The 20,409-nt window shown below is 45.2% G+C and overlaps 1 protein-coding gene across 9 annotated transcripts in view; it reads left to right on the plus strand.

Moving 5' to 3' along the window:
• Window positions 1-20,409, plus strand: part of otofa (otoferlin a) — a 123,177-nt gene that overhangs the window by 100,738 nt on the left and 2,030 nt on the right. Inside the window, exons 27-46 of one of the 9 annotated variants that reach the window (XM_055885340.1) lie at window positions 2,149-2,220; window positions 3,210-3,329; window positions 3,536-3,697; window positions 5,128-5,290; window positions 6,142-6,317; window positions 6,534-6,563; window positions 6,703-6,834; window positions 7,043-7,118; window positions 8,502-8,650; window positions 8,844-9,116; window positions 9,293-9,420; window positions 9,702-9,872; window positions 11,487-11,647; window positions 11,773-11,915; window positions 12,117-12,205; window positions 14,686-14,784; window positions 16,554-16,795; window positions 16,978-17,156; window positions 17,496-17,596; window positions 18,284-18,491. In XM_055885340.1, the coding sequence (XP_055741315.1) occupies window positions 2,149-2,220; window positions 3,210-3,329; window positions 3,536-3,697; window positions 5,128-5,290; window positions 6,142-6,317; window positions 6,534-6,563; window positions 6,703-6,834; window positions 7,043-7,118; window positions 8,502-8,650; window positions 8,844-9,116; window positions 9,293-9,420; window positions 9,702-9,872; window positions 11,487-11,647; window positions 11,773-11,915; window positions 12,117-12,205; window positions 14,686-14,784; window positions 16,554-16,795; window positions 16,978-17,156; window positions 17,496-17,596; window positions 18,284-18,464 (2,847 nt within the window). In that variant the 3' untranslated portion in view covers window positions 18,465-18,491. Of the gene's footprint in view, window positions 1-2,148; window positions 2,221-3,209; window positions 3,330-3,535; window positions 3,698-5,127; window positions 5,291-6,141; window positions 6,318-6,533; window positions 6,564-6,702; window positions 6,835-7,042; window positions 7,119-8,501; window positions 8,651-8,843; window positions 9,117-9,292; window positions 9,421-9,701; window positions 9,873-11,486; window positions 11,648-11,772; window positions 11,916-12,116; window positions 12,206-14,358; window positions 14,458-14,685; window positions 14,785-16,553; window positions 16,796-16,977; window positions 17,157-17,495; window positions 17,597-18,283; window positions 20,390-20,409 lie in introns of those variants that run through there. The other 8 variants (XM_055885339.1, XM_055885346.1, XM_055885338.1 and 5 more) reach the window with 8 other exon arrangements.

The following is a 20,409-nucleotide window of genomic DNA, read 5'->3' on the forward strand; positions in this document are numbered from 1 at the left end:
CCATGCCTCTCCTCCTCTTCTTCCTCCATGCCTCTCCTCTCCTTCTTCTTCCATGCCTCTTCTCTCCTTCTTTTTCCACGCCTCTCCTCCTCTTCTTCCTCCATGCCTCTCCTCTCCTTCTTCCTCCTTGCCTCTCCTCTCCTTCATCTTCCATGCCTCTTCTCTCCTTCTTCTTCCATGACTCTCCTCTCCTTCTTCCTCCAATGCTCTCCTCTCCTTCTTCCTCCATGCCTCTCCTCCTCTTCTTCTTCCATGCCTCTCCTCCTCTTCTTCCTCCATGCTTCTCCTCTTATTTCTCCATGCCTCTCCTCTTATTTCTCCATGCCTCTCCTCTCCTTCTTCTCCATGCCTCACCTCTTTTTCCTCCATGCCTCTCCTCTTCTTCTTCCTCCATGCCTCTCCTCTCCTTTTTCTTCCATGCCTCTCCTCCTCTTCCTCCATGCCTCTCCTCCTCTTCTTCCTCCATGCCTCTCCTCTTCTTCCTCCATGCCTCTCCTCTCCTTCCTCCATGCCTCTCCTCTTCTTCTTCCTTCATGCCTCTCATATACTTCTTCTTCCATGCCGCTCCTCTCCTTCTTCCATCCTCGCCTCTCCTTTTCCCTCTATGCCTCCCCTCTCCTTCCTCCTCCATGACTTTCCACTCCTTCTTCTCTCCTCTCCTCTCCTTCCTCCTCCATGCCTCTCCTCTCCTTCTTCCATCCTCTCCTCTCCTTTCTCCATCATGCCTCTCCTCTTATTCCTCCTCCATGCCTCTCCTCTTCTTCTTCCTCCATGCCTCTCCTCCTCTTCTTCCTCAATGCCTCTCCTCTCCTTCTTCCTCCATGCCTCTACTCTCCTTCTTCTTCCATGCCTCTCCTCTCCTTCTTCCTCCATGCCTCTCCTCTTCTTCTTCCTCCATGCCTCTCCTCTCCTTCTTCCTCCTTGCCTCTCCTCCTCTTCCTCCATGCCTCTCCTCCTCTTCTTCCTCTATGCCTCCCCTCTCCTTCCTCCTCCATGCCTTCCACTCCTTCTTCTCTCCTCTCCTCTCTTTCCTCCTCAATGCCTCTCCTCTCCTTCTTCCATCCTCTCCTCATCTTCCTCCTCCATGCCTCCTCTTCTTCCCTCCATGCCTTTCCTCTTTTTCTTCTCTCCTCTCCTTCTTCCATCCTCTCCTATCCTTTCTCCTTCATGCCTCTCCTCTTATTCCTCCTCCATGCCTCTCCTCTCCTTATTCCTCCATGTCTCTCCTCTTCTTCCTCCTCCATGTCTATCCTCTCCTTCTTTCTCCCTGCCTCTCCTCTTCTTCTTCTTCCATGCCTCTCATCTCCTTCTTCATCCATGTCTCTCCTCCTCTTATTTCTCCATGCCTCTCCTCTCCTTCTTCTCCATGCCTCACCTCTTTTTCCTCCATGCCTCTCCTCTTCTTCTTCCTCCATGCCTCTCCTCTCCTTTTTCTTCCATGCCTCTCCTCCTCTTCCTCCATGCCTCTCCTCCTCTTCTTCCTCCATGCCTCTCCTCTTCTTCCTCCATGCCTCTCCTCTCCTTCCTCCATGCCTCTCCTCTTCTTCTTCCTTCATGCCTCTCATATACTTCTTCTTCCATGCCGCTCCTCTCCTTCTTCCATCCTCGCCACTCCTTTTCCCTCTATGCCTCCCCTCTCCTTCCTCCTCCATGACTTTCCACTCCTTCTTCTCTCCTCTCCTCTCCTTCCTCCTCCATGCCTCTCATCTCCTTCTTCTTCCATGCCTCTCCTCCTCTTCCTCCATGCCTCTCCTCCTCTTCTTCCTCCATGCCTCTCCTCTTCTTCCTCCATGCCTCTCCTCTCCTTCCTCCATGCCTCTCCTCTTCTTCCTCCTCCATGTCTATCCTCTCCTTCGTTCTCCATGCCTATCCTCTTCTCCCTCCTCCATGCCTCTCCTCTCCTTTCTCTTTGCCTCTCCTCTTCTTCTTTCTAGATGCCTCTCCTCTTCTTTCTTCTCCATGCCTCTCCTCTCCTTCTTCCTCCATGCTTCTCCTATCCTTCTTCCTTCCTCTCCTTATCACCCTGTGGTACCTTGACTCCCCTTCCTTCTCTTTTCTCCCTCCTTCCTTCACTGGACCCCCACCCTACTCCCCCCTACCTCCTGCCCTCCACCTTACATACTCTTGTACCCTGTCCCCACTCTGCAGATTCCCTATGATGATGAGGAGATCAGGAGGGCTCTGATTGCTGTCCATGACTTTGCTGTTCCTCAGATTAAGGTGCTCTTTTCATTCTTCTGTCCCTCCCTCTATGGTCACTCTCTGGTCATTCTAACTCTATGGTCTCTCTGGTCATTCTAACTCTATGGTCTCTCTGGTCATTCTAACTCTATGGTCTCTCTGGTCATTCTAACTCTATGGTCTCTCTGGTCATTCTAACTCTATGGTCTCTCTGGTCATTCTAACTCTATGGTCACTCTGGTCAGTTTAACTCTATGGTATCTCTGGTCATTCTAACTCTATGGTCTCTCTGGTCAGTCTAACTCTATGGTCACTCTGGTCAGTCTAACTCTATGGTCAGTCTAACTCTATGGTCTCTCTGATCAGTCTAACTCTATGGTCTCTCTGGTCAGTCTAACTCTATGGTCTCTCTGGTGAGTCTAACTCTATGATCAGTTTAACTCTATGGTCTCTCTGGCCAGTCTAACTCTATGGTCAGTTTAACTCTATGGTCTCTCTGGTCAGTCTAACTCTATGGTCTCTCTGGCCAGTCTAACTCTATGGTCTCTCTGGTCAGTCTAACTCTATGATCAGTTTAACTCTATGGTCTCTCTGGCCAGTCTAACTCTATGGTCAGTTTAACTCTATGGTCTCTCTGGCCAGTCTAACTCTATGGTCACTCTGATCAGTCTAACTCTATGGTCAGTTTAACTATATGGTCTCTCTCGTCAATCTAACTCTATGGTCTCTCTGGCCAGTCTAACTCTATGGTTTCTCTGGTCAGTCTAAGTCTTCTTCTGCTGAGTGTTTTAATATATAAAGGTGCTTCTCTCCCTCTCTGCCCCATCCATCTCTATTCAGTGTCTTGCTCTGTAACTACTTTCTCTAACTTCTGTACCTCTGCAAAACTAGTCCAGAGATAAAGCCAAACTAAAATCATTTTATTGCTGAATACTGAGGCTGATGTTTGTAATTTACGCGTAATTTTATCTCCTCGGTATGTTGTATACATTGGTTGTTGCCTCCTCTCCCTTCTTTTCCTGGAGTAGATTGGACAAGGAGGGAGGGCAGAGCTTCCTCCCATCGATGGTCCGACAGACTCAGAACGTGGACCCATCCTCCCTGTACCCATGGGTATCCGACCTATCCTCAGCCGCTACCGCATAGAGGTGAGACAACACTCCATGACTAGGGAACAGCACTCAGAGAGGGTACTAAAACTACAAGCTAGAGGAAAGAGAGAAAGTACACCAAAGCTAGAAAGTAGAAAGTGGAGGACACAGGTCCAGGTGGTGGAGGTAAGGGGAGATCAAGGCAACCCTCAAATGGGGTGCTGTTCAAATGGTCTGATCCAGTCTGATATGTTGTGGTCCAGGTTCTGTTCTGGGGCCTGAGGGACCTGAAGAGGGTGAATTTGGCCCAGGTGGACAGACCCAGGGTGGACATAGAGTGTGCAGGGAGAGGAGTCCAGTCTGCTCTCATTCAGAACTACAAGAAGAACCCCAACTTCAGCACCCTCGTCAAGTGGTTTGAGGTGGTGAGTAGAACCTGGTCAAATCTTGATGGTCTTTCAGACAGTGAAAGACAGCAGATACTGTACATAAAGTTAGCAAAAATTAAATGTCCTCTCACCGCGTTTATTTTCAGCAAACTTAACATGTGTAAATATTTGTATGAACATAACAAGATTCAACAACTGAGACATAAACTGAACAAGTTCCACAGACTAACAGAAATGGAATAATGTGTCCCTGAAAAAAGGGAGGGTCAAAATCAAAAGTAACAGTCAGTATCTGGTGTGGCCACCAGCTGCATTAAGTACTGCAGTGCATCTCCTCCTCATCGACTGCACCAGATTTGCCAGTTCTTACTGTGAGATGTTACCCCACTCTTCCACCAAGGCACTTGCAAGTTCCCGGACATTTCTGGTGAGAATGGCCCTAGCCCTCACCGTCCGATCCAACTGGTCCCAGACATGCTCAATGGGATTGAGATCCGGACTCTTCGCTGGCCATCGCAGAACACTGACATTCCTGTCTTGCAGGAAATCACGCATATAACGAGCAGTATGGCTGGTGGCATTGTCATGCTGGAGGGTCATGTCAGGATGAGCCTGCAGGAAGGGTACCAAATGAAGAAGGATGTCTTCCCTGTAACGCACAGTGTTGAGATTGCCTTCAATGACAACAAGCTCAGTCCGATGATGCTGTGACACACCGCCCCAGACCGTGACGGACCCTCCACCTCCAAATCGATCCCGTTCCAGAATACAGGCCTCGGTGTAACGCTCATTCCTTCGACGATAAACGCGAATCCGACTATCACCTCTGGTGAGACAAAACCGCAACTCGTCAGTGAAGAGCACTTTTTGACAGTCATGTCTGGTCCCATAGGCCCATAGGCGACGTTGTTGCCGGTGATGTCTGGTGAGGACCTGCCTTTCAACAGGCCTACAAGCCCTCAGTCTAGCCTCTCTCAACCTATTGCAGACAGTCCGAGCACTGATGGAAGGATTGTGTTTTCCTGGTGTAACTCGGGCAGTTCTTGTTGCCATCCTGTACCTGTCCCGCAGGTGTGATGTTCAGATGTACCGATCCTGTGCAGGTGTTGTTACACTCTTTAGTTTCCTAATTATTCATAACTGTGACCTTAATTGCCTACCATCTGTAAGCTGTTAGTGTCTTAACGACCGTTCCACAGGTGCATGTTCCTTAATTGTTTATGGTTCATTGAACAAGCATGGGAAACAGTGTTTAAACCCTTTACAATGAAGATCTGTGAAGTTATTTGGATTTTTACGAATTATCTTTGAAAGACAGGGTCCTGAAAAAGGGACGTTTCTTTTTTTGCTGAGTGTATTGAATGGATTCAAGCTGGTTTAAAACTGACCTTAGATCTTGCATATAGGCCAGGGCAACTTCCTAACTCTCTATGCGACCCCTGACCTTTGCCCCCTGACCCCATCAGGACTTGCCAGAGAATGAGTTGCTTCACCCTCCTCTGAACGTCCGGGTGGTGGACTGCAGGGCGTTTGGCCGCTACACCCTGGTGGGTTCCCATGCCGTCACCAGCCTGCGACGCTTCATCTACAGCCCCCCAGACAAGACACACAACAACTGGGCCAGCGCAGGTAGGCCTACTCACACTCTACTACTTTCTATTTCTATTACAAGAGATTACATTTTTGTATTGGTCTGGGGAATTCAAACCATGTATTTATACTATTTGAGTATATACATTTGTTGATATACTGTATAGTCTCAGAATCTAATCTTCCAAATTATTTTCAACAGTTTGTGATTTCCTCTCAGACTGAATCAGGCCTGCGTGTGAATATGAATTTCCTACTGCTTTACTCACTTTGATGCTTCCTTGCTTTTTCCCACTTCTGCTCTCCTTCTCTCCCACTCTCTGTGCCAATCTGTATTCTCTCTCTCTCTCTCTTTCTCTCTCTCGCTCTCTCTTCTCTCTTTCTCTCACTCTGTCTTGCTCTTTCTCTCTCTCTTTCTCTTTCGCTTTCTCTTGCTTTCTCTTTCTTTCTCTCTCTCACTCTCTCTTTCTTTCTCTCTCTCACTCTTTCTTTCTTTTTCTCTCTCTCTCTCTCTTTATCTCTCTCTTTCTCTCTCTATTTCTCTCTCTCTCGCTTTTTCTTTCTTTCTCTCTCACTCTCACTCTTTCTCTCTCTCTCTTTCTCTATCTCTCACTCTCTCTTTCTCTATCGATCTCTCACTCTCTCTCTCGCTTTCGCTTTCTCTATCTCTCTCGCTCTCGCTATCTCCATCTCTCTCTCTCTCTCTCTCTCTCTCTCTCTCTCTCTCTCTCTCTCTCTCTCTCTCTCTCTCTCTCTCTCTCTCTCTCTCTCTCTCTCTCTCTCTCTCTCTCTCTCTCTCTCTCTCTCTCTCTCTCTCTCTCTCTCTCTCTCTCATTCCATTTCTTTGTTGTGTCCTGTTCCTCCTCGGTCACTCCCCTGACCCCTTTCAGCTAGACTGATGAATGGCTACATGGTCCTGACCAACGGGGGGTCCCAATCTCGCCCCTGCTCCCCTTACTCCCGCACCCCACCCCGCACCTTCTCTCGCCCCGCAGGTGATGTCACAGTCAACATGGATGCCGACCCCTCAGTCAGGAAGATGGACACGGTGGTCAAGTTAGACGCTGTAAGCTTTGACACGCGTGCCTCTGATGTTTATCACTTTTGATTTCATGTTTTTGGAATGAAAAGGACAGAAGTAGAGATGCCCTCAAGGACTGAAATTGAGGTTGATGGCTTTACCTCTGGTCCTGTGTGTGGTGTAAAATCTATTCATGTTTTGTTTAGATGTATCTATTCTGTGTGTAATTTGGTGTTGTTTTGTGTGACCCTCCCCCTGTAGACGTCTGATGCAGTTGTTAAAGTTGATGTGGTAAGTCCTGGTATGGGACTGTTTCCCAACGTTTGAAAGAGCTTCACAATGTGGACAGACATCAATGCACACCTGTAACATTTATCTACTATGCCAGTTAGCACATAGTTTGATCAGACGCTCTCTCTTGTACCCGCAGAACGAGGAGAAAGAGGAAAAGAAGAGAAAGAAGAAGAAGAAGAAGGGAGAGGTGGAGGAGGACGATGAGACAGACGAGAGCATGCTGGACTGGTGGTCCAAATATTTTGCTTCCATAGAGACACTGATGGAGGTGAGAGATCGATTCTGTTCAATTCTATTCTATTCTGTTCAATTCTATTCTATTCTATTGCTTTATATTCCGTCTCGTAGGAATATGGTTATATTCTGGAAATAGAGTGTTTGAGTATTTCCAATTAGACACCTGGAGTGTTCTAGAATAAAGTCCCTTCCATGTGTGTCTTGTGGGGATAATCCTGAAGTGTAGTTGTGTTTCCCAGATCCTCAGGGCTCAGGATGCAGCTCTAGCCGAGGCAGAGGAGAGGGAGGACCAGGAGATAGCAGCAGAGGGAGCAGGTAAACACTGCTGGTCCTGAGCGTCAAAACAGACGCTGGCTAACATGTCTCTCAGAATGACAGGATTCTGGGCCAGCTCTGAATGGTGGATGAGAATGGGAGTAGTGTATGGGTTTGATGTGCGCTTTTTGAGATGAATGTGTTACAGGATCAGAGTGTCTATCTCTGCCTGCTTGCGGACTGGTGGAGAGGGCACCAGAGTAGAGTATTGCATGTGAAGACATTGTATGCATTGCACATCCTCCTCACTCTCATCATTCATCCCTCCGACCCAATTACCCCTCATCCATCACCACCTAAATTGGAATGAAAATATGACCTCATATCATACCCATCGACCCCTTACACCAGCATGACCAACCCTGCCGTGCACTACCATGAAAGTTGGCTGATAAACTAAACCATTAAGGATTGCAACATTTGCTTATATGCTTATAAAGCAAATCAATCCCTTTATCCCTTAATCCCCTGATATAACCATAAATTATTCCCTATCAAGCAAATATTGTGGATACATCTAATACATCTATACATCTACTAATTACCACAAACTCAATTTTAAATCAAAGTCTAAAACTTTGAAAAAAGATAAATGTGTTTTTTTACCAAATTCCTATGAAGATATTCTCCCAGAATTGGAAAAAAAGGATAATGTGGGTCTTTACAAATACAGGTGATTACAAATACAGGTAACTGCCAAAATAAATATAGGGTGTTGGGCCACCACAATTCACCAGAACACCTTCAGTGCACCTTGGCATAGATTCTGTCTGAAACTCTATTGGAGGGATGCGACGCCATTCTTCCAAGAGAAATTCCATAATTGGTGTTTTGTTGATGGTGGTGGGAAACGCTGTCTAAGGCGCCACTCCAGAATCTCCCAGAAGTGTTCAATCGGGTTCAGATCTGGTGACTGAGACGGCCATGGCATATGTTTTCACGCTCATCTAACCATTCATCCTATGGGGGCATAGCCATAGAAGCAAAAATTATGGCCAAAATAATGGCCTGCCCAGCATTTTTATACATGACCTTAAGCATGATGGGATGTTAATTGCTTAATTCATTTTAATATACTTTGTACTTTGTATGTATTTACTCAAGTGTTTCCATTATTTTGGTAGTTACTTGTATTTTCCATTTTAATTACTCATGATGTAATGGATTTCAGTAGCCCTGGCAATGGATGGCCAGAGGGGTCAGATGTCAACTTTCATGTTGATTGACATCTGGGGTGTTGTGTCGTGTCCATCCATTCGTCCCTCTTCACCCCTCCCTCCCCACCTCACTCCCCTCCTCTTCCTCCTTCATCAATTCCCTATTCATCCCCCCTGCCCCCCTCCACTCCCCCTCCTCCACTCCTTCCACTCACCCCACAATCAGATATCAAACCTGATGACCTCCCTGTAAAAGGCTTCAAGGGGAAGGAGAAGAGCCGAGACAAGAGCAGGAACAAGGAGAAGAAGAAGAGCCACCATGCAGGAGAGGGGACAGAGAAACACTCCAGCAAACCCAAAGTGGACGAGCTGCTGGTCAGTAGGACTAGAGATTCCACTGGACACACACACACACACACACACCTTGTTGTTCAGAGTGTGCCTGATACCATTCCACGTGTGTGTGTGTGTGTGTGTGTGTGTGTGTGTGTGTGTGTGTGTGTGTGTGTGTGTGTGTGTGTGTGTGTGTGTGTGTGTGTGTGTGTGTGTGTGTGTGTGTATTGTCCAGGTGTACAACAAGGAGCTGGAGGCAGAGTATGATAACTTTGAGGACTGGCTCCACACCTTCAACCTGTACAGAGGGAAGGCAGGGGACGACGATGAAGCAGCTCTGGATGACGACAGGATCGTGGGCAGATTCAAGGGCTCCATGTGCATGTACAAGTTGCCTCTATCTGAGGAGATCACCCGGGAGGTGGGCTTTGACCCTAACATGGGCATGTTCCAGAGCATTCCACACAATGACCCTATCAACGTGCTCGTGCGCATCTTCGTGGTCAGGGTGAGTGACACCCCTAACCTCTAACCTCTAACCATAAAACAAATCTTTCCCAGGTTGTTGCTCTTAACTTCAGCGATCTAATCATGTATTCTCATTCAACTCACTTGGTAAAATAAGGATTCAATAGATTGTAAGTAAAAACCTAAACCATACCACAAACCAACACTGTATTCCAGGCCACAGACCTCCACCCTGCTGATGTCAATGGGAAAGCGGACCCCTATGTTGTCATCAAACTGGGCAAGTCAGAGCTGAAGGATAAAGAGAACTATATCTCCAAACAGCTCAACCCTGTCTTTGGCAAGTGAGTGTGGATGGATACATTCGTTGCACATTGGTGCTGATTCAACAAGCCAACTCATATAGAACATTGCAATCAAGTGTATTGAAGCATTACTGTACTCTTGTAACTGGCATAGATGCATCGGGAGCGCAATCTATAAAAAGCTAACCACTTCTTATCTCAAATGTCATCCCTACTCTCTCCATCTCTCCCTTTCTTGTCTATCCCCTCCCACTCCTATTCCTCCCTCCCCCTCTCCCCCCTTCCTTCCCTCCCTCCACTCCCTCCACCTCCTCTCTCAGGGCGTTTGACATGGAGGCTACGTTCCCCATGGAGTCCATGTTGACAGTGTCAGTGTATGACTGGGATCTGGTGGGCACTGATGACCTCATCGGGGAGACCAAGATCGACCTGGAGAACCGCTTCTACAGCAAACACAGAGCTACCTGTGGCATCGCTAACAGCTACTCTGTGTGAGTTCCTGTCTGTCCATGTCATTCTGTTCTACGGTCCGTTGTCTGTCTGTCTGTTAGTTTGTTCCTCTGTCTGTCTGTTAGTTAGTTAGTAAGTTCCTCTGTCTGTCTGTCTGTTAGTTAGTTAGTTAGTTAGTAAGTTCCTCTGTCTGTCTGTCTGTCTGTCTGTTAGTTAGTAAGTTCCTTTGTCTGTCTGTCTGTCTGTTAGTTAGTTAGTAAGTTCCTCTGTCTGTCTGTCTGTTAGTTTGTTCCTCTGTCTGTCTGTCTGTCTGTCTGTCTGTCTGTCTGTCTGTCTGTCTGTCTGTCTGTCTGTCTGTTAGTTAGTAAGTTTCTCTGTCTGTTTGTCTGTCTGTCTGTCTGTCTGTCTGTCTGTCAGTTAGTTAGTTAGTTAGTTAGTTCCTTTGTCTGTCTGTATGTTCGTTTGTTCCTCTGTCTGTCTGTCTGTCTGTTAGTTAGTTAGTTAGTTAGTAAGTTCCTTTGTCTGTCTGTCTGTTAGTTTGTTCCTCTGTCTGTCTGTCTGTCTGTCTGTCTGTCTGTCTGTCTGTCTGTCTGTCTGTCTGTCAGTTAGTTAGTTAGTTAGTAAGTTCCTCTGTCTGTCTGTCTGTCTGTTAGTTAGTTAGTTAGTTAGTTTGTTCGTCTGTCTGTCTGTCTGTCTGTCTGTCTGTCTGTCTGTTAGTTAGTTAGTAAGTCCCTTTGTCTGTCTGTCTGTCTGTCTGTCTGTCTGTCTGTCAGTTAGTTAGTTAGTTAGTTAGTTCCTTTGTCTGTCTGTATGTTCGTTTGTTCCTCTGTCTGTCTGTCTGTTAGTTAGTTAGTTAGTTAGTTAGTAAGTTCCTTTGTCTGTCTGTCTGTTAGTTTGTTCCTCTGTCTGTCTGTCTGTCTGTCTGTCTGTCTGTCTGTCTGCCTGTCTGTCTGTCTGTCTGTCTGTCTGTCTGTCTGTCTGTCAGTTAGTTAGTTAGTAAGTTCCTCTGTCTGTCTGTCTGTCTGTTAGTTAGTTAGTTAGTTTGTTCGTCTGTCTGTCTGTCTGTCTGTCTGTCTGTCTGTCTGTTAGTTAGTAAGTCCCTTTGTCTGTCTGTCTGTCTGTCTGTCTGTCTGTCTGTCTGTCTGTCTGTCTGTCCGTCTGTTAGTTAGTTCCTCTGTGTGTATGTCTGTTAGTTTGTTCCTCTGTCTGTCTGTCCGTCTGTCTGTCTGTCTGTCTGTCTGTCTGTCTGTCTGTTAGTTTAGTTTATACCCCTGTCTGTCTGTCTGTTAGTTTAGTTTAGTTTATACCTCTGTCTGTCTGTCTGTCTGTCTGTCTGTCTGTCTGTCTGTCTGTCTGTCTGTCTGTCTGTTAGTTTAGTTTATACCTCTGTCTGTCTGTCTGTTAGTTTAGTTTATACGTCTGTCTGTCTGTCTGTCTGTCTGTCTGTCTGTCTGTCTGTCTGTCTGTCTGTCTGTCTCTGTCTGTCTGTCTGTCTGTTTAGTTTATACCTCTGTCTGTCTGTCAGTTAGTTAGTTAGTTAGTTAGTTAGTTAGTTTGTTCCTCTGTCTGTCTGTTTCCCCCCCCCCAAAATGTAAGAAAATAGAAAATAAAGTAAATATCGACAACATTCTGGTGTTGTTGTTTGTTCCTGGTAGACATGGTTACAATGTGTGGCGTGACCCCATGAAGCCAAGCCAGATCCTGGCCAAGCTGTGTAAGGAGGGCAAGCTGGACGGCCCCCACTACGGCCCTGGGGGCAGGGTCAAGGTCGCCAACCGCGTCTTCATGGGTACCACAGAGATCGAGGATGAGAATGGTATGTTTTTGACATACAGTATGATACATTTGTGCTGTTGAAAATATATTTATTAAGCTTTGCCTACATTTAGAGACCTGACATTTACTGTGCGTCTGTGTGTGCGCGTGTGTACGTGTGTATAGGTCTGAAGAAGCAGACAGACGAGCACCTGGCCCTGACGGTGCTGAAGCACTGGGAGGAGATCCCCAGGGTGGGCTGTAAACTCATCCCAGAACACGTCGAGACAAGACCCCTACTCAACCCTGACCACCCTGGCATTGAGCAGGTCGCACACACACACTCCTACTTATTATTAGTATAACGTTATTATAAGGGTTCATCTGGAACTAAGAGTTTAATACATTTTGATCACTTTTGAGTTAATTGATAATATAGTGCCTTATGAGGGTAAAATAATTAATAATATTGGATGATGAAGCTGTTATAACCTGTTATAACCTGTTATGACTTCTGTTTAACCCCACAGGGGCGGATTGAGATGTGGGTAGACATGTTCCCCATGGACATGCCAGCACCTGGACCCGCCATCGACATATCACCACGTAAACCAAAGAAGTATGTCATGTCTGGGGCCGGCGGAAGTGTCAGAGTCCAGTCAGTGTACACTCTTAGAAAAAAGGGTTCTCAAGGGTTCTTAGGCTGTTCCCATATGAGAACCCTTTTTGGTTCCAGGTAGAACCCTTTTGGGTTCCAGGTAGAACCCTCTGTGAAAAGAGTTCTGCCTGGAACCAAAAATGGTTCTTCAAAGGGTTCTCCTATGGCACAGGTGTCAAACTCATTCCACGTGGTGCCGAGTGTCTGCGGGTTTTCGCTCCTCCCTTGTACTTGATTGATGAATTAACATCACTAATTAGTTAGGAACTCCCCACACCTGGTTGTCTAGGGCTTTATTGAAAGGAAAAAACAAAAACCTACAGACACTAGGCCCTCCGTGGAATGAGTTTGACACCCCTGTCCTATGGGGACAGCCGAATAACCCTTTTAGGTTCTAGATACCACCTTTTTAGTGTAGGTACAGCATTGGAGTCTGGTGGGAGGAACTATAGGAGGACGGGCTCATTGTAATGGCTGGAATGGAATCAATGGAACGGTATCAAACACATCAAACAAATAGAAACCACATGTTTGACTCCATTCCATTAATACCATTCCAACAATTACAGTGAGCCCATCATCCTATAGCTCCTCCCACCAGCTACCTCTGAGGTACAGTATATGTTACACATTACCAGATAGATCAAGGCACAACCTAAACATTTCCTAAAGGTTTGATTGACGTTTTGCTTCTTATTTATGATCCTATATGAAGTGCTGTAGATATGAGTCTCAAAGCAGAAGGATGTAGTTTTCCTACTTATATCCCTTCCAGGTTTTCTGTGGTAAATGTTGTATCTCATTATAGTAGGTTGGTTATCTAGTGGTTTTCTGTGGTAAATGTTGTATCTCATTAGAGTAGGTTGGTTATCTAGTGGTTTTCTGTGGTAAATGTTGTATCTCATTAGAGTAGGTTGGTTATCTAGTGGTTTTCTGTGGTAAATGTTGTATCTCATTAGAGTAGGTTGGTTATCTAGTGGTTTTCTGTGGTAAATGTTGTATCTCATTAGAGTAGGTTGGTTATCTAGTGGTTTTCTGTGGTAAATGTTGTATCTCATTAGAGTAGGTTGGTTATCTAGTGGTTTTCTGTGGTAAATGTTGTATCTCATTAGAGTAGGTTGGTTATCTAGTGGTTTTCTGTGGTAAGTGTTGTATCTCATTAGAGTATGTTGGTGATCTAGTGGTTTTCTGTGGTAAATGTTGTATCTCATTAGAGTAGGTTGGTTATCTAGTGGTTTTCTGTGGTAAGTGTTGCATCTCATTAGAGTAGGTTGGTTATCTAGTGGTTTTCTGTGGTAAGTGTTGTATCTCATTATAGTAGGTTGGTTATCTAGTGGTTTTCTGTGGTAAGTGTTGTATCTCATTAGAGTAGGTTGGTTATCTAGTGGTTTTCTGTGGTAAGTGTTGTATCTCATTAGAGTAGGTTGGTTATCTAGTGGTTTTCTGTGGTAAATGTTGCATCTCATTAGAGTAGGTTGGTTATCTAGTGGTTTTCTGTGGGTAATGTTGTATCTCATTATAGTAGGTTGGTTATCTAGTGGTTTTCTGTGGTAAGTGTTGTATCTCATTAGAGTAGATTGGTTACCTAGTGGTTTGCTGTGGTAAGTGTTGTATCTCATTAGAGTAGGTTGGTTATCTAGTGGTTTGCTGTGGTAAGTGTTGTATCTTATTAGAGTAGGTTGGTTATCTAGTGGTTTTCTGTGGTAAGTGTTGTATCTCATTAGAGTATGTTGGTTATCTAGTGGTTTTCTGTGGTAAATGTTGTATCTCATTAGAGTAGGTTGGTTATCTAGTGGTTTTCTGTGGTAAATGTTGTATCTCATTAGAGTAGGTTGGTTATCTAGTGGTTTTCTGTGGTAAGTGTTGTATCTCATTAGAGTAGATTGGTTATCTAGTGGTTTTCTGTGGTAAGTGTTGCATCTCATTAGAGTAGGTTGGTTATCTAGTGGTTTTCTGTGGTAAGTGTTGTATCTCATTAGAGTAGGTTGGTTATCTAGCACTAGACCTGGCCTGGTACATGTCTCACCATAGGAGTGTACAGCCACCTTCCAGGGCCAATTAAGCACTAGACAACAACAGTCCAACTGTGTGTGTTCCTTCCTCCCCTTCACCAGATATGAGCTCAGGGTGATTATATGGAATACAGACGAAGTAATACTGGAGGACGATGATTACTTCACTGGGGAAAAGTCCAGTGACATATTTGTCAGGGGGTAGGTACCACAGAGGGCTGCGGCGTTATGACCCGATAGCCCCGTGGGTGTGACGAAGTGGCGTGCTTCCGCGTTTTTTAGGCGTTAATCATTGTTTTTTTGTTTTGTCTTGTTTGTTTCCACGTTTTCCGTGTGTTGCGTGTTTGTTTGTGTCTCTTGTTTGTCGTCCTCTCTCTCTCTCTCTCTCGCTCTCTCTCTCCTGTGTGTCGATGCTGTGCTGTTGTCCAGCTTGGAACTGCGTGTTATTATTTGGAACACTGATGACGTAGTTCTAGAGGACGATGCTTTCATGACAGGAGAAAAGATGTCTGACATTTATGTCAGGGGGTAAAACAAACGTTTAAATCGCATGGCTCGTACAAACCCCTCCCCCCTTCCTTACCCGCCCCTCCCTCAGCTATCCAATCCGCACGCAGCTCCCCTGCTCAAGACCCAACACTTCTCCCTTAGCCATCCTATCAGCACGCAGTAAACTACGCCTACAGACAGAGGAAGCCAATCAGGACCATACCATTTAAACAGCAAATAGGTCAACGTGTCAACAAATGACACTAGGGCTAGGCCATCCACTAATCTGAAATTCACTAATCATTATTGAATTAACCAGATAATGGATTGAAAACTGTTTGCAATAAGTTCTGTGAATTACACATTTAGAAGATAAAAGATTCTGTCAGTTCTCATGCACATTAAATTGGATATAAGCTAGGATAACTCAATAACAGTATTCCATTTTGACTTGCCAATTGCTAATCATCCTTACTGTCATTAGTTTAACTGGTATGGTCCTGCATTCCTACAACAGTTGTAGATTGTCTTGGGCAGGGGTTAAAACTACTCGGGATTCCAGGAAGCCTCATGCATGGCAGCATTAGCAAAAAAGGCTTGCATGGGAAATGGAATGGATTCCATATTGTTTTTGCAATTCTATTGTCATTTGCTGGCACTTATTAATGATGCTGTTGAGAGTATATCAATACTAATGGACATTCAAAGTCGTAGAAAAGTTTTTGGCCGAGGCTCCTCCCCTCCTGCTTCTCAAATGTGCCCACCTTCAGGTTTTCAATTCAGTCCAACAGAAAATGTGTTGAAATTCCAGTTGAAGAATTTAAAACTGACATAAATTTTCAAAGATACCTTTTCAATTCATGAAATTGGAATTTTGCTTTCCTTTCTGAATTTAAATGGAATTGAACCCTCCTCACCAACCACTGGCCACTTGGCACCACTGCAGGGAATAAAGTCAGTCTGCCACCCCACACTGTGCTGATACTGCAGGGAATAAAGTCAGTCTGCCACCCCACACTGTGCTGATACTGCAGGGAATAAAGTCAGTCTGCCACCCCACACTGTGCTGATACTGCAGGGAATAAAGTCAGTCTGCCACCCCACACTGTGCTGATACGGCATTGACACTAGATTTGCATTGTAAGACACTTCTGTTAATGTTAATCTTGTATCTGCATCTTCCCTCCAATGAAGGAAAGCACTGTCATAAAAATGTATTTGACTCTTTTTGTAAAGCTTTGTGTGTGCATGGCATTTGTAATATGTGACCGTCCAACACCAAATCAGGCAATTTGTATTTAAATACACAGTGTAAACTCTATTCTTATTCAGTTGTTTTACGGTGGTAATACTTTTTATAGAATTCACCTAGGTGCACACACTATGACCACTTTTCACAGCCATGTTTCTATTTTATTTAATTAATAATCTCATACATTTGTCATTACTGGCTGGTTTCTTATTGGAGGGTCCCACCATACGTGTTTTGCTTTTCAAATACTAATATCCTTTTTGTGTATTCAATGGACCAGACCTGTAATGCACAAAACACATACTGAGTCATACTATGAATGATCCATAGCAATCTTAAATCACATTGACTGATGTAAAATGGTGATCTGATCTTCACTGCGTCTGCCTAACCTCCACAGACAACCTTCACACAGAGCATGATAAGTGAAGCTTGTTAATATGCAAAAATAACCCAATAATAACACAGTCCTTACACTTAATTTACTACATCATCAGGTCAACATGACCCTCACCTCTAACCTCTGACCCCGTGTGACCTTTGACCTTTAACCCAGCTGGCTGAAGGGTCAGCAGGAGGACAAGCAGGACACAGACGTCCACTACCACTCTCTGACGGGCGAGGGGAATTTCAACTGGCGCTTCGTGTTCCCCTTCGACTACCTGATGGCTGAGGAGAAGATCGTCATCTCCAAAAAGGAGTCCATGTTCTCCTGGGACGAGACCGAGTACAAGATCCCTGCACGCCTCACCCTGCAGGTCTGGGACGCTGACCACTTCTCCGCTGATGACTTCCTAGGTACTGTAGGCCTACACTGCTGGAGCTCTCTAGAACTCTACACATTCTTCTTTAATTTATTTGGGTCATTTTTCTCAAATGTTCTCCAATCACTCGGCCATATACAGCTCCTTTATCTCATCCCTCAAGCTCTGTCATCTCCTCAGTTATCCTCTAATGTCATGTATTGTCTCTCCTGACAGGTGCGATAGAGCTGGACCTGAACAGGTTTCCCCGCGGGGCGAAGACAGCCAAGCAGTGTTCTATAAACATGGTCCAGAACCAGGCAGAGCTGCCTTGTATCTCCATCTTCAAACAGAAAAGAGTCAAGGGCTGGTGGCCATTCGTGGCTCGCGACGAGAACGACGAGATGGAACTCACGGTGAGAGAGAGAGAGAGAGAGGAGAGGAGATGAGAGAGGGAGAGAGAGAGAGGAGAGAGGAGAGAGAGAGAGGAGAGAGAGAGAGAGGAGAGAGGAGAGAGAGAGAGAGGAGAGGAGAGAGGAGAGAGAGAGAGGAGAGAGGAGAGAGAGAGAGGAGAGAGAGAAGAGAGAGAGAGAGACGAGAGAGAGAGAGAGAGTAGAGAGCGAGAGAGAGAGAGGAGAGGAGAGAGAGAGAGAGAGAGAGAGAGAGAGAGAGAGAGGAAGAGGAGAGAGAGAGAGAGAGAGAGGAGAGAGAGAGAGAGAGAGAGAATCATTGGAATGATTGTGTCTTCCTCTCAGGGTAAAGTGGAGGCGGAGCTTCATCTCATGTCGGCAGAGGAGGCGGAGAAAAGTCCTGTTGGTCTGGGACGCAATGAGCCTGACCCTCTGGAGAAACCAAAGTAAAATCTTTATATTTACAGTATACACACACACTCACACTAAGACTATACCCACATACACATTCAGACAAAACGTACACAATCACAAATAACTCAATGTTAAAAGTGAAGGTGGGAAACAGAAAATAATGGCACAGAGTCAGACATGATCAACTTTCCTATACTCCTCCACTTTCTTCAGGGGTTCTATTCACACCATGCAAAAATAACACTGTGCAAGTGTTAAAACCGGCTGATTTCTCCCGGTCATTTATTTCTAAACCTCTCTTCTGCATCCATCAGAAGCTGATAATGGTTTACATTTTAGTAGACACTTTTTTCCAGAGCGACTGGAGTGCATACTGTACACCTTTCATACTTTGTCACGTTGGTCCTCCATGGGAATCACAACCCTGGCATTGCAAGCACTGTGCTCTACCAACTGAGCCACACTGGCTTATTCAGAGGTTATGTGATGCACACAATGACTTGAAATAATAATAAGAAATACAGTCTATTTTGACACCTGCACCTCATTGCAATGTGAACACACTTTCACACCATCACACTGTTCTCTTCCTGTCATCTCTTCACGTTTCCCTCTGTTTCCTTTCTTACTGTCTCTGTGTTGCCTCCCTCTCTCCCCTCCAACCTGCGTTGTCTTTCCTTCCATCTACATCCCCTCCTCCTCCTCCCCTCCTTCTGAAGTCGCCCGGACACCAGTCTCATGTGGTTTGTGAACACCCTGAAGTCCATCCGCTACTTCATCTGGCACAACTACCGCTGGCTGATCCTCAAGGCCCTGGGCCTGCTGCTGCTGCTACTCCTGTTGGGTCTATTCCTATACTCCTTCCCTGGATACCTGGTCAAGAAGATGCTGGGGGCCTGAGGGGGCTGAGACCTACCAGGGCCACTGGTAGCCCCCTCTCTCTTCTCCTATCCTACCGTTTCCTCTCCTGTTCCTTCTTTTCTGTCACTTTCTCTTCATCATTTACCCTCTCTCTGGTCCTCTCCTTTTTTCTGTCTGGTCCTCTCTCTGGTCCTCTCCAGTTCTCTCCTCTGTTCCTCCTTTTCACTGATCCCATATCTGTCTATCCTTTTCCTCCCATCTCCTGCGGTATCTGTCACTCAATGGATGTTATCACATCTTCTTCTCCCCTTTCTACCACCTTCCTTTTCTATAACCTCTTTCTTCTATCCCTCAACCTCTTTCATCTCTTGTCCTCTTTCTTTTCAGGTCCTATTTTCCACATCTCAGGTCTGTCTCTCAATCTTTGTATTTTCTCAGATAGACAAAGATTGTGTCTGGTACCTATTCCTCTTTGCTTTGTTTCCTGCTTCTCCCTGTCTTAGTCTCCTTTCCTGTGATGTCGCTTGTCTCTCAACCTCTCAATGTCTTGTGTCAATCATGAGTCTGCCATTGTGCATTACACCGTCATTACACTGGAGACGTAGTATATGCAGCGCAAAACTTTTCCCTATAAATGTACAGCATTATACTGGCAGCAGAGTTGCTAGCAGTCTAAACCACTCCATGGTGAACTTCACCAACAGAGTGGAGCAGAGACCAGGCTTTGTGGAATATCTAGCTCCGACTACATCGATTCGCCCAAGGTCAATATTTAAAAAAAATAATAATAATGAAATGCGGTACCTATGTTTGTCTTCTGTAGTTACGTGCATTTCTTTGTTGAAATCCATACTTTTTCAATAAATGTTAATCAAATACAACCACCTACTTTTTGCTCGTTTCTGTTTCTCAGATGGCAACTTAGCGTGAATGCTCATGTGCCAATTGACTCTCCGATGACGTAGACCTAGGTCTCCAAACACTCATTGTACAATCAAATCACACAATCTTCAGATGGTGTGTCGACCAATCAAATCACACCATCTATAGATGGCGTGTCGACCAATCAAATCACACAATCTACAGAGGGTGTGTCGGCCAATCAAATCACACAATTAACAGATGGTGATTTTCCTTACTGTAAAACATGTTACAGCATACAGCATCCCTGCTGTAAATTGGATGCTGTAATGTTTTACAGTAAGGAAAATAGTACTGTGAAATATATAACTGCATCTCTGCTGTACAGCAAAATTACAGTATTAAGCTGGCAACTCTGGTGCCAGGATAATGCTGTAAATTTACAGTGAAATTCTCCCTGAAATCTGAATTTAAGAAAAAACATAAAATACATTTATTCAAGTTGTTAACAACATTAACTACAAATCAACAATAAGGGCTGTCATTATATGGGCAGCAGGTAGCCTATCGGTTAAGAGCTTTGGGCCAGTAACCGTAAGGTCACTGGTTCAAATCCCTGAGCCAAATAGGTGAAAAAACAATCAACGTGCCCTTGAGCAAGTCACTTAAACCTAATTGTTCCTGTAAGTCACTATGTGAGTGTCTGAAAAATGTCAAACAATCATCATCCCATTTCATGTCTTCATTGTCTGAGGAATATATCTGTGCTTAGCTGACTGTGCAATGGTCTTTTGGTTAATACAAATAATGTAGTTATGTCATTAACAGGGTTGTTTGCGTAGTAGTGTATGGAGAAATGTGATCCATTGGAAATAGTCATACATCATATATGGCTTACTAACCACTAACACTGGCTCTCCTCTTTTCACTTTTTATCCTCCACCTCTGGCCCCCTTATCACCGTTTCCTCACCCCACCCACCATCTTCCCTTTAACCTACTCACCCCTCTGTCCCCCACCTCAACTGCCCTCTATCTACCCCATATACTTCTCCACTCCCTTCCCTATATCTTCTACCCCGCTACCCCCCCATCCCCTCTAACCCCCCCCCCCCCCCCCCCCC

Source organism: Salvelinus fontinalis, chromosome 27, assembly GCF_029448725.1.
Source record: "Salvelinus fontinalis isolate EN_2023a chromosome 27, ASM2944872v1, whole genome shotgun sequence".
NCBI lineage: Eukaryota > Metazoa > Chordata > Actinopteri > Salmoniformes > Salmonidae > Salvelinus > Salvelinus fontinalis.